The sequence below is a fragment of the Rhinatrema bivittatum genome, chromosome 1 (genome assembly GCF_901001135.1).
Source record: "Rhinatrema bivittatum chromosome 1, aRhiBiv1.1, whole genome shotgun sequence".
Classification (NCBI taxonomy): domain Eukaryota; kingdom Metazoa; phylum Chordata; class Amphibia; order Gymnophiona; family Rhinatrematidae; genus Rhinatrema; species Rhinatrema bivittatum.
The window spans coordinates 487,024,605-487,038,241 of record NC_042615.1 but is presented as its reverse complement, the minus strand read 5'-3'; the positions used below and the strand labels follow the sequence as shown (position 1 = coordinate 487,038,241).

General features: G+C 47.0%; 1 protein-coding gene across 9 annotated transcripts in view; it reads right to left on the bottom strand.

Annotated features, from left to right (window-relative positions):
* Positions 1 to 13,637, bottom strand: part of HUWE1 (HECT, UBA and WWE domain containing E3 ubiquitin protein ligase 1) — a 907,188-nt gene that overhangs the window by 560,273 nt on the left and 333,278 nt on the right. For all 9 annotated transcript variants that reach the window (XM_029607938.1, XM_029607967.1, XM_029607972.1 and 6 more), the window contains 6 exons: positions 3,999 to 4,175; positions 3,149 to 3,394; positions 2,904 to 3,037; positions 2,300 to 2,397; positions 1,904 to 2,095; positions 247 to 463 (listed from right to left, as the gene is read on the bottom strand). In XM_029607938.1, coding sequence (XP_029463798.1) covers positions 247 to 463; positions 1,904 to 2,095; positions 2,300 to 2,397; positions 2,904 to 3,037; positions 3,149 to 3,394; positions 3,999 to 4,175 — 1,064 coding nt within the window. The remainder of the gene's footprint in view (positions 1 to 246; positions 464 to 1,903; positions 2,096 to 2,299; positions 2,398 to 2,903; positions 3,038 to 3,148; positions 3,395 to 3,998; positions 4,176 to 13,637) is intronic.

Here is a 13,637-nt window from a genome sequence, read left to right as displayed (position 1 = left end):
CCTACTTTAAAGAGATTTACAGAGATTCAAAACGCTAAAGAGTTAAAGGAATTTTTACTGCTACGTTAAGCAGTTTCATAAAACCATGGACTGGACACTTCCACTTACATGATAAAAAATACTGAATTATGGCATAATATGACCATACAGGTTTTCCCTTAAGGGCAACAGATCTTTACTACAGATTTCAAATCTCACCAACACTTAGACAGATAAGAAACATTTTGTGTTCTTCTGGGAGCTTACCGAAATCTGGGAGTAGGTGTGTAAGGTGGAGGCTGCCAGGATAGACCCTTGGTAAGGAGTTTGGTCAGTGCTGAAGCAGTCAGTCTGGCAGCAGGTGTCGGGGCAGTGGTGGTGCTGGCAGCATGGTGGCTCCTCCTCTGGCGCACTGGTGAGCCCACACACAGCTTCACCAGGAGTCCAAAGAGCTCAGCAAGTGCCCGTCCTAACCTCGAGGAGGCTAAAATAGGTAGCATGCAATATTACAGACAGCGAGAAAGACACCATTCCTAATTGGAAATGTTACATACAACAAATGACAGAACACTAACTACCAAATACACTCGTGTATAAGTCGAGAAATTTATGCCAGAAAAAAGGCACAAAAAAGCTAGCTCGACTTAATCACGCATATTATGGTATTTGTGGATAGCCCCCACCCTCATGACCCCCCCCAAAAAAAACAAACCTCACTGATAGTCCATGGTAATCCAGCGGAGGACTGAGAGCAATCTCCCACTCCCAGGCTGTCTGCTGCCAGTAAATCACTCCCTCTCTCCCCCCATGACTGCCCTCCCTTCTTCCCGACCCCTCCAAGACTCACCAAAAGTCTCTAGTGGGCCTGGGTGCAATATCCAGCTCCTGGGCCATTGGCTGCCAGTAATCAAAATGGCGCCAAGGGCTTTTGCCCTTACCATGTGAGAGAGGCTACCAGTGCCATTGGCCAACCCCTATTACATGGTAAGGGCCATCCACTGCTCCTACCATGTGACAGGGGCTAGCCACGGAGGGAGGGAGGGAGGGAGGGGAGGGATTGAACAGTAATTTTCTTAAATTATCTATTTGTTTCCATATGTGATTTCACCATTTCATAAGCCCCCTAGATTTTACCCTTGACTTTATCCATGGGTGACAGATAAATCTTGATTTTGGGGCCCAAAAAATTACCCTTGACTTATACATGAGATCGATGGAGAAGGTACAGAGAAGGGCTACCAAAATGATAAGGGGAATGGAACAGCTCCCCTATGAGGAAAGACTAAAGAGGTTAGGACTTTTCAGCTTGGAGAAGAGACGGCTGAGGGGGGGATATGACAGAGATGTTTAAAATTATGAGAGGTCTAGAACGGGTAGATGTGAATCAGTTATTTACTCTTTCGGATAGTAGAAAGACTAGGGGGCACTCCATTAAGTTAGCATGGGGCACATTTAAAACTAATCGGAGAAAGTTCTTTTTTACTCAACACACAATTGAACTCTGGAATTTGTTGCCAGAGGATGTGGTTAGTGCAGTTAGTATAGCTGTGTTTAAAAAAGGATTGGATGAGTTCTTGGAGGAGAAGTCCATTACCTGCTATTAAGTTCACTTAGAGAATAGCCACTGCCATTAGCAATGGTAACATGGAATAGACTTAGTTTTTGGGTACTTGCCAGGTTCTTATAGCCTGGATTGGCCACTGTTGGAAACAGGATGCTGGGCTTGATGGATCCTTGGTCTGACCCAATATGGCATTTTCTTATGTTTTTATGATTTATACACGAGTATATACGGTATATCTGCACAGTTACAGAGGAAACGAGACTCCCCAGAGAGAAATACTTGAGAAACACCCCAGAAGTAAGAAAAATGAGTGACATGGGAGGAGAGAGACTCAGACAGTAACACACAAGATGGACTCACCAGATAGCAAGGGTTTAATCTGTTTTATCCTGGCTGCCATGGCTGGAGTAATTTTAGACTTTGCTTTAGGATCTGAGGTGCTGGGCTCATCCGTTTCCATGGGTGCTAGTGTGTCCCCATCCAGTCCAATACCCTCCAGTAAGCCTGTAGCAGAGGTCTCTACGCTCCCTGCTGCTCCTTCCAATTCATTGTCTGCAGAAAGGGCAGCAACACTACCAATAAATACAGGAGTATAGTTTTGATAATTTCATTAGTTTGCTTATTTACTGGATCATACCATCAACTGAAGCTTGCAGTACATAGTTGCCTTACATTTCATTAAGTATCCTCTATTGCTGACAGACTGGAGATAGACTCCAACACAAGACATCTATGGATATCTTAGCACACCCTTACCTGGCTTCTTAGCTCCCTGCAGTGTGTTGCTAGTTTTCTCTTCCTTGGGCACCAACTTCTGCATGTCTGCCTGGCCAAACTCACATCCAGAAGGCAAGCTGCAAATAAAGTCAATAAGAAAAAAAACTACTGGTACTGACAAAGCCATACCATTCCCTCCCTGCATACCAGCAGTCAGTCATCACCCCACTAACACTACTGGAGCCATGCAACTCAATAGCAGACAGATTTTAGCCGACCTCACAGAGTACAACTTAGGATGCATATTATATTTCACAGCTGCCACCAACGATTATCCATCCAAGCTGCCTTCAGGTTGGACCAGACTGTAGAGAATGACTGTCCATAGCCTCTTGGTAATGGTTAAGGCTAGAATCAGGGCAGTCTTCACAAGGATATCTGGTTGGATTAACAGGCAGGGAAATGTTTTTACTTTAGATCTCAGACTGACAGACAATACTTGAGGATTGGATATGAATGCATATCTTAAATATAGTGTGTTTCTAAAAGAATTCCTCTCAAGCTGGAGGTAGACATACTCTCTCATTCAGGGACATAAGTAGTAAGGTAAGCCTATGCAGAGCAATGATTATGAGTCTCTTACCTGTTTGGAGTGCAGAGGGAAAGGAGAACAGTACTCTCCCATACCAATGAGCAATACAGCTGGCTCAGCTTACTCAAAACACTCAGGCCCAGCTGGGAACCCCATTGATTCACAGAGATGGCCCGGATCTCACTCTGACATGAGAGAAGAAACAGCCCATTTAGTACTCCACCCAGTACTGCTCCCTCAGATTCTGTGCACTGAGGAGCAACATGAAACAGATAGCAGTGAGAGGAAACCATTACCTGTCCGACCCTGCAGGTATGCACAAACATCATGATGTAGGCATGTGCTGCTGTCAGAGCATGAAGCAGAGGTGTGGCTTGTGCTGAGAGGGTGGCATCTGTCACATTGCCAGCACTAGCTAGCTCACGTAGCAGTACAGAGCCACCAGGTGCCTCAATGGGCCGGTGTAGGGGTTCTAAGGAGGATAAGATGCAATCCAACTGAAGGAGACCCTCCTGCAGTACCTTGGGCTCATGTGATAGGGTCTGAAATGAAGGAACACACAAATTCCACTATCCAGTACCAAGAATGGACATGTGCAAAAGTGTCAAAATTCTTTAAAAACAAAAAGCAAGCTCTAACCACAATCTAACTCTCAACCCAAACAAAAACAAAAATAAATTTTCTTGGTATGAGGTTTTGACAGAGAGTGAGACTTCAACATTTGAAATTAAATCTCAGCAAGGAAGAGTGGATTTCCCTCACCTCAACAGCACTGTGGCAGAGACACATCTTAACCAATACAGAAAAACAATCCTAAGTGATTCTGCTGAGATTCTGTCAGCTTATGCAAGAATGCAGGGTGATGAAAAATAGAAGCCACACACATCAATACATAACAGATAAACTAGTGAAAGGCCATGACTTCAGGGAGAGATTAACATCAGTAGTTAGTATTTTAAGAACCCATTAGCACCGTCATGGTACCTCATCCTGCTGCCTACATACTCAGGCTGAAGGTACACTTGCTACCCTCTTTCTATACATTGCCTGCCTTTTCACCCTACATGATCTATGCCCTTCCAAAAAAATATTTTGCTGCTAGGTCAGTTGCTGGCTTTGTACAACACAATGAAAGGTCCCACATACCAGGATGGACTTGCAGACCCCTGCAACAGCCTGGCAAGCAGCAGATGTTGGGAAGTCAATGGGCAGATTGGAGAGGCCAAGGATAGTGATGAGAGGAAGCAGACCTTTCTGAGTCACAAACTCCTGGCAGTGGTCATCTGTTGTATTGTTGCTTAAGATGGACTCCACAAACTTCATCTGCAAGATGAAGACCGGTGTGGGTGGGAGGGAGGGAGAAAGAGGGGTCACTATTCCAGCATCATCTATAGTAACATAGTAGATAATGGCAGACAAAATACAATTATCCCATCCAATCTGCCCGGTTATTCCTCTCTACACATCTAAGGATATATCCCAGCTATAAAAACTGGCCAGCTTATATGATAAACTTACCTGTTACATTTTCTTTCCTTTAATCCTGCCAGACTAGTCCAAACAAGTGGGTTATGTCCTTCTGTCCCACACATGGAGTTAGAACAAAAACACTCAAAACTGACTTCAATCCCCTATAAAGGTCGGATGCTTTCAGCTCTTCAGTATCTTATGTCAAAGCAAAGACAACAAAAGGCAATTGCTTTGATTTCCAAATCACTATCACAACCAAAGCTAATGCAACCAAGGAACTTTACTCCACCAAGTCATAATTAAGCCAACTACCTTCAGAGTGGGCAATGTACTGGCTGTTAGATTACTGAACTTATCTGACAAAGCTCATGATTGCTGTGACTTTCTTGGGTGGGTTCTGGACTGGTCTGTCAGGAATGAAGAAAAACACAAAATTTAACAGCTAAGTTTAAATTTCACCTTTATGGTTCATACTAGACTAGTAGAGACAAGTGAGGCATACTAAAGCTCTACTTAGATCATGTGGGAAGCCACAATAGCTTTCAGGACTCCTGCATCCAAAGCATAACCTCTCCTGGCCAGCACACATGTAATTAAGACAAGGGTGCAACAGGCGTGGACATTGTTAAATACTATCCTAAAAGCACAGTCCATATGTATTCCTTGCATTAAGAAAGGTGGAAGGAAGGTCAAACGATTGCCAGCATGGCTAAAAAGTGAGGTGAAAGAGGCTATTTTAGCCAAAAGATCTTCATTCAAAAATTGGAAGAAGGATCCATCAGAAGAAAATAGGATTAAGCGTAAGCATTGGCAAGTTAAATGTAAGACATCGATAAGACACGCTAAGAGAATATGAAAAGAAATTGGATATAGAGGCAAAAACTCACAATAAAAACTTTTTAAATACATCTGAAGCAGAAAGCCTGCAAGGGAATCAGCTGAACCTTTTGATGACCGAGGTGTTAAAGGGCCACTTAGGAAAAATAAGGCCATCGCACAAAGATTGGGGAACTTACTTACCTGATCATTTTGTTTTCCTTAGTGTAAACAGATGGACTCAGGATCAATGGGTAATGCTCACCTGCCAGCAGATGGAGACAGAGTCAGATTTTAAAGCTGACATCACCTTAGATACACTCCTGCAGTGACTTCAGCCATTCAGTATTCTCTTCAAAAGCTACTGTGGACATACTATTGGAAAAACTTCATTTAATATATGATTAAAAACGGACCACCGTAAACTGTACACAACCAAATACTGAACCCCAGTAAGAACATATTAAGGAGGTGGTCACAGGAGCCTTTGTGGAGGCAGGAAAGCCATATCTATATCTCTATCTATATCTCTATCTACATCTATGCCCTGATCTAGGGACTGGATGATGGCTTACCCGTAATCTCCTGGAATCGATATCCACTCCACAGGCAAATCCTTGGCACTGCTCTTGGGCAGCAGTGGGCAGAATGCTGAGTTCATCTGTTTACACTAAGGAAAACAATTTCTCCATTTCCTAGCATGTAGCCAGATGGACTCGGGACCCATGAGATGTACAAAATCTACTCCCGATTGGGGTAGGAGGCTGCAAGCGGTCCGGTTAAACCAGCCTTGCAAAGGCTGAGTCCTCCTGGGCCTGAACGTCCAGGCAATAGAACCTGAAGAAGGTGCGCAAAGAGGACCACGTCACGACTCAGCAGATGTCGACAGGAGACAGCAGTCTAGCTTCTACCCACGAGACTACCTAAAACCCCAGTGGAATGCGCTTTAACCTGAAGGGGTAATGGCTTTCCTGCCTCCACAGAGGCTCCTGTGACCACCTCCTTAATCCAGCAAGCTATGGTAGCCTGGAAAGCTGGTTTGCCCTGCTTCCTTCCACCGTGAAGGACAAACAGGCGGTCCCATCTTTCGGACCGGTTCTGAAACTTCCAGATACTGCACCAAAAGTCTACTGACATTCAAATGATGGAGGCGGCAGTATTCTTCCATGTCCTTGGGCTAATCTAGGGATGGTGACGAAATAGACTGATTCAAATGAAACTCCAAGACTACTTGGGCAAGAAAAATGGAATGGGATGAAGCTGTAACGCTCCTGGAGTCATCCGGAGGAATGGTTCCCAACATGAACTACATGCTGAGCATACAGCCATCAGGAACACTGTTTTCAAGGCTAATAAATGCAAGGAAAGACTACGCAGCGGCTCAAAGGAGGGCGCTGCCAAAAATTCTAATGTTAGATTAAGATTCCACTGTAGAGGTAGCCGGAGGTGCTTCACCCCTTTCAGAAAATTGGCCACGTCCGGATGAGCTGACAGGTGGATTCCGTTCACCTCGACCCTGAAACAGGAGATCGCCGCTACCTGGACCTTCAAGGAGTTAAGGGTCAAACTTTGATTCAAGCTGTCCTGCAAAAATTCCAGAATAAGTGGGGTTTTGACCTCCCAAGGGGGGGGGGAGGGGGAGGAACACCACGTTCCTCACACCAGGCCTCAAATACTCTCCAAACCTGCACATATGCTAGGGATGTACAGAACATCCGTGCGTGGAGTAAGGTGGCAATCACAGATGCCGAATATCCTCACTTTATAAGGCGAGCCCTCTCAAGGGCCAGACCATAAGACAGAATCAAGTCAGATCCTTGTGAAGGACCAGTCCTGTTAAAGCAGGTCCCTCTGCAGTAGGAGGCACAGGGGGGTCTCCACCAGAAGTCTCCGCATGTCCGCAAACCATGGACGCCTAGCCCAATCTGCAGCTACTAGTAGGACTAATCTCCTGTGGTGCTCAATTCTGCGAATGACCCTGCCTAGCAGGGGCCACAAAGGGAAGGTGTACAGCAACTTCTTCTGGCCAGGTCTGAACAAGAGTGTTGATCCCCAGGAACCACTGATCTCTTCTGCGACTGAAGAATCAGAGAACCTTCGCATTATGAGATGCAGCCAGCAGGTCAATGGACAGGAGATCCCAGTGATCTACTATCAGCTAAAAGGCTTTGGCAGACAATGCCTACCCTCCTGGATGCAGACTCTCCCTGCTTAGAACGTCTGCTCTGATGTTGTCTTTTCCTGCGATATGGGACGCTGAAATCATCTGTAGATGTATTTCTGCTCATTCCATAAGATGATCTATTCTCCTGTGACACTTGCTGGCTCTTGGTTCCAACCTGGTGGTTGATATAGGCTACTGTCATTGCGTTGTCCGACATTACACAGAACGCTTGCCCCTGGAGTCTGTAGCTAAATTGTAGACACGCCAATCTGACTGCCTGGGCTTCCAGGCGGTTGATGTTCCAGAGGGCCTCTTCCTCGATGCAACATAGTTGGGTCGTTAGTTCCTGACAGTGAGCTCCCCAGAACCGGAGGCTCACATCTGTTGTGAGGACCAGCTAGTTTGGAGAAGACAGGGATACACCCTTGCTCAGCTGAGCTTCCTGCAGCCACCACTGGAGCAGAGAGCATACTCCCATCGGTAAGTGGAAGCAAATCGTGAGTGTTGAAGTGATTGCACATGTGCCCTTGCCCACAGTACTACCTCCAGGATTGCCGCCATCAAACAGATAACTTGAAGATAGCAGTACACCATCAGGCGTATCATGCTCATCAACTGACGCTTTTGGGACATCAACTTCCTTATCCGCGTGGTTGTAAGGAAGACCTTGCTTTGCCTGGTGTCAAACCGGATTCCTAGATATTCCAAGGACTGGGAGGGCTTAAGACTGCTTTTCTCCAGGTTTACAACCCAGAGTTCCTGAAGCCAAGAGGTCACCCTGTTCGTCACCTGGAGACTCTCTTCCACGTCTTTGCCCGGATCAACCAGTCGTCCAACTTCGGGTGCACCAGGATGCCCTCTTTTCTCAATGCTGTCGCTACAACCACCATAATCTTGGAAAACGTTCTGGGAGCAGTGACTAGGCCAAAAGGCAGTGCCCGAAACTGATAATGGCAACCCAGAACCGCAAAGCGTAGGAAACAGTGTTCTTGACGGATTGGAATATGTAGGTAGGCCTTTGATAGGGTCCAGGGAGGTTAAGAAACCTCCCAATTGTACGGCCATTTCCACGGAGCGTAGGATTTCCATGCGAAAATGATTCACTTTTGAAGCTCTTGAGGTCCAGAGTGGGGCAAAAGGAACCTTCCTTCTTGGATACGATGAAATAGATGGAGATAGAGTAATGCCCCATATTTTCCTGGGGCACATGTACTGGGATTACAGCCCTCATCCTGAGGAGCCTTAAGAGTAGTCTCCACTGCCTGCTTCTTGTGCTGGGAATGGCAAGGAGACATAATGAATATGTCCTGAGGAGTGCTGTGAAATTCCAGTGCATATCCTTCTCATATGACCTCCAGTACCCATTTGTCCAAAGTGATCCCAACCCACCTCTGGTAGAAGAGGGACAGTTGACCCCCTATCTCCTCGTTCCGAGGGTGGGTCAGCAAAATTTCATGGGGGGAGATTCACTGGCCAGCTTTTCCAATTCACTGCCGAAAAGGAGTGATCCTTTAAAGGGCATCTTTGTAAGATTTCCTTGGAGTTGCGTCTGCTTACCAATTCCGCAGCCATAGCTGTCTTCTGGTCACCACCACTGAGGCCACTCCTTTGGCTGAAGTACGGACTAGATTTGAGCCCACGTCAGCTAAAAAGGCCGCAGCAGGTTCAATAATAACTGCTCTGGAATTCACCCCCAAGTCATCTATCTCAGAGAGGAATAGGCATGAACGAGCTACCAGGGCACAATAAGAAGCAATCTGTAAGGTCATTGCTAATGTGTCAAAGTCCTATTTAAGGATGACTCCATCTGTCAATTGTGTGCATCCTTTAAGGCTGCTCCTCCCTCCACTGGTATAGTAGTTCGCTTAGAGATGGCACAGACCAGCACATCAACTTTAGGGAAATGCAAATGCTCTCTCACTGCCAGATCCAGTGGTTATAGAGCTTCTAACGCTTGTCCCCCCTTTAAAACTTGCTTCTGGGGCATCCAATTCCAGGTCAATCAACTCCTGGATGGCTTCTAGTATTTGAAAGCAGCAAGATGCTTTCCATAGGAAAATCAGAATGGGATTCTTCTTTGGTTCCATCATAGAATCCGGACCAGGAACTCCCAGCATCTTCAGGGTCTGGGAAACCAGAGTCGGCAATTCGTCTCTAAGGAAAAAATGTAACATGGCCCAATACGGTTCTAAACCAGGGGGAATTTCTCCATTTTCCAAGGAATCTGTATCCTCCTCTTCATCTGTGCTGTCTGGGCCCTGCCAGGAATACCCTTGGTGAGGCGATGCATGCCTCAAGGTCTGCTGATAAAACTTGGAGAGGGAGGGCTTACCAGTTGAGGTTCCGCCCAGACAGGGGCAAGTGAGGTAGAAGACTGTGCCTGTATGAAGACTTGAAGGCCCTGGAAATATTCCACCCAACAAAAGGCGGTTGGGTCCATGCCTATCCCAGGAAGGACTGGGGTAGGTGCTGCTGTATTTCCTTCTCCCATGGATGACCCAGTCTCGGGGGGGGTTCTCAGTTCTGGGGTACTTCCAGTTAAAGCTGTGGCTGACCCATCCTCTGAATGGGAGGAGCCGGGCTTAGCAAAGTCCAGGGAGGCCAGCTCTCCCTAGGCTTCCTTCTCAGTGCTGACATAAGTTGGAATCCAGGTCAGAATGTAAAACCATGTGTCAAGCAGCACAGAGAGAAAGATGCTTATGTTTCTTGGCTGCCAGAGCCATTGGCGGCAGTAACTGTTCTGTCAGCTCGCGCGCACACAGCTCATGCACCCAGCTTTACCTGTATTCTGCACTTAGTAGGTTGTGCGCATATGTATGCGTGTGACATTATGCACACAGCGCGTGCACAGAGCAGACACACTGTGTGTACCGACATTCCATGGAGGGCAATACGGCACACTCAAAGATGTGCACAAGATGGTGCCGCTGCAGCCTACCACACGGTGTCCAAACCAAGCCTAAACCAGGGCCTAGCCCACTGGGGTGCCCTTTTCCACTTACCCCACCCCAATGGGATCAAGGATGACATCCATATGATGCGCCGAGCAAAGAGACCAGAGGAAGTCTTACCGAAACCCCTCCAAATGTGTCTGAATCGGGAGATAATTTTTTTTTTTTTAAACTTACCTGGGCTCAGCGCTTACTGGCTGAGTAGAGATGGTCTCTGGCTGTTGGGGGAGAGGGCTTTGGCCGTCACCACCACGCTCTGTTTCCTGCACCCGCTGCCTTTCAGCTGCTTAATCAAAGTCCACGCCAGGAACCGGCTACTGGACCAAGCCACACCTCTGAGGAATCTCGGAAACTGCCTAAGGAATTCAGAACTGGGGGAGGGACCTTTATGTATTACCGCAGGAGAGCATGGCTCAATTTTTTTCTCCAATTTAAATATATAATTTCTCCTTCCAAAAAGTACAGCAATCCCCACGGGGAGAGGTACATCCATCATCTGCTGGAGACAAAGAAATACTCAAGGTCTGAGGGTCACTGCAGGGGTGTACCTACGGTGACATGAGCTTTGAAATCTGACTCAGTCTCCATCTGCTGACAGGAAAGCATAACCCACTGGTCTTGAGTCCATCTGGCTACACGCTAGGAAATAAACAATTTCTTTGCTTCAGTGTTTACTGAAGAGGATGTTGGGGAGATACCCATTCTGGAGATGATTTTCAAGAGTGATGATTCAGACGAACTGAACCAAATCACAGTGCACCTGGAAGATGTGGTAGGCCAGACTGACAAACTGAAGAGTAGTAAATCACCTGGACCAGATGGCACACACCCCAGGGTTCTGAAAGAACTAAAAAAATAATTTGATTGGAAGATGGCCAGTGTAACCACGACATTTAAAAAGGGCTCCAAGGATGATCTGGGAAACTATAGACTGGGAACCTGACTTCAGTGCCAGGAAAAATCGTGGAAACTGTTAAAGAATAAAATCACAAAACCTTTAGATAGATATGGTTTGATGGGACACAGCCAACATGGATTTACTCCAAGGGAAGTCTTGTCTCACAAATCTACATTTTTTGAAAGGGTAATTAAACATATGGACAAAGATGAACTGGTAGATGTGGTGTATTTTGAATTTCAGAAAGTGTTCGACAAAGTCCCGCATGAAGAGGCTTCCAAGAAAACTAAAGTCAAGGGATAGGAGGCGATGTCCTTTTGTGGATTGCAAGCTGGTTAAAAGACAGGAAACAGAGTAGGATTAAATGGTCTTTTTTCACAGTGGAAAAAAGTAAACCATGGAGTACCTCAGGGATCTGTACGTGGACCGGGGCTTTTAAATATATTTATAAATATCTGAAAAGGGGTACAACAAGGTGATCAAATTTGCGGATGACACAAAATTATGCACAGTAGTTAAATCTCAAGCAAACTGTGATAAACTGCAGGAGGACCTTGCGAGACTGGAAGATTGGGCTTCCAATGGCAGATGAAATTTAAATGTGGACAAGTGCAAAGTGATGCATATAGGGAAAAATAACCCTTGCCATAGTTACACAATATTAGGTTCTATCTTAGGAATTACCACCCAGGAAAGAGATCTAGGTGTCATGGAGTCCACTTTGGGGAAGTGTAGGCGTTCCTCGACTGCTGGGTCCAGAGGATACAAGGCTTCCAAGGCCAGACTTCCCTTAAAGCTTGCCTCCGGGGCGTTCCATTCCAGGTCAGTCAAATCCTGGATGGCCTCCAGCATTGGGAAATAGCAAGAAGCTTTAAGAAGACACACCGGGATGAGGTTCTTTCTTTGGTTCCATCATAGGGTCTGTGCCTGGAACTCCCAGAGTCTTCAGGGTCTGGGAGAATAGTGCCGGTAATTCATCTCTGTGGAAGAAACTAAGCATGGTCCGGTATGGTTCCAGGCCTGGAGGGATGATCCCATCCCTCCAGTGAATCCCCATCATCCGTGGTATATGGGTCCCTGTCAGGGATACTCTTAGTGAGGCGCAGCATGTCTCGTGGCCCACACGCAGGGCCGGGAGAGAGAGGCCCCCCGTTGGTATTCAACTCGGGCAGGGACTGGGGCTGACTGCGCCTGAACATAGGCTTGAAGGCCCTGAAAAAATTCCAACCAAGAGAACGCCGCTGGATCCATATATGTCCCAGGGGAACCGGGATGGGGGCCCCTGAACTGCTCTCGCCCGGGGAGGACACCATCCCGGAATTCCTCAGGTCCGGGGAGCTACCGGATAAGGTCGAGGCTGACCCGTCCTCCGACTGGGATGGGCTTGGAAAATTTTTGAGAATCCAGCCTTCCCTGGGCCTCCTCTCAGTGCTGACACAGGTAGGATTCCAGGTCAGACTGTACAGCTCTAATATGGCAGGCCGCGCAGAGTGTCACCTGAGCTTCTTTGCTGCAGGAGCCATAGCCTGTGTGGTTTGTGCATTTAGCCGGTTATTGTATATCATGCGTGCACCAACTCGCCTCGGCGCACATGTGTGTAGTTATGCGCAAAATTATGTACAAAGTTATGCACACAGCTATGCGGAAACCTACGTGCACCTTAGGCGCACAGAAGGCCAGCCCACACCACATGTACCAACGGCTGAAGGGGGAAAATGGCGCTGCACCAAACCACGTGGCGAGTCAACCGAGCCGAAAATGGGACCTAGCCCATCGGGGAGCCACTCAACCTGCTTGTAATCCCCTTCCCTCACCCAAATGGAGATCGGGAACAAAGTCGGTACAGCATGCAGAGCAAGGAGATTGGAGGAAAGACTTACCGAAGCCCTTCCTCGTCTCTGGAACGGAGGAGTTCTCTATTTACCTGGTCTCAGCGCTTACCAGCTGAGAACAGAGTGTCTCCGGCTGCAGGGGCAAGGGATTTGGCCTTCACTGCCACGCTCTGCTTCTGCACCCGCTGCCTTTCAGCTGCTTTGGCAGTTAAGTCCATGCCGGGAACCGGCTACCGGACCAAGGAACACCTCTAACGAATTCTCAACTGGGGGAGGGACCCTTAGGTATCACCGCAGGAAAGCGGAGCTCTATCTTCTATTAATGTGAAGGGGAAAATGTCTTTGTTTGTGCTGCAATCCCGCTAACTCTGTGCTAGTGTGGGAATAGCATCCACATCTGCTAGGAGACAGAGATACTGAAGAGCTGAGGTCATGGCAGGGGTATACCTAGAGTGATGTCAGCTTTGAAACCTATCTCCCATCTGCTAGCAGAGGAACACATAGCATGTAGTCCATCTGGCTACATGCTAGGAAAATCAATTATATTAGGCAGAGATACCCTTTCCTTTAAAATTACCAAAGGCTACTAAGGAAACAGTTTTCAACAACATGACTCAGAGATGACCCTATGAAGCTTGAGAGAAAGGGATGCCA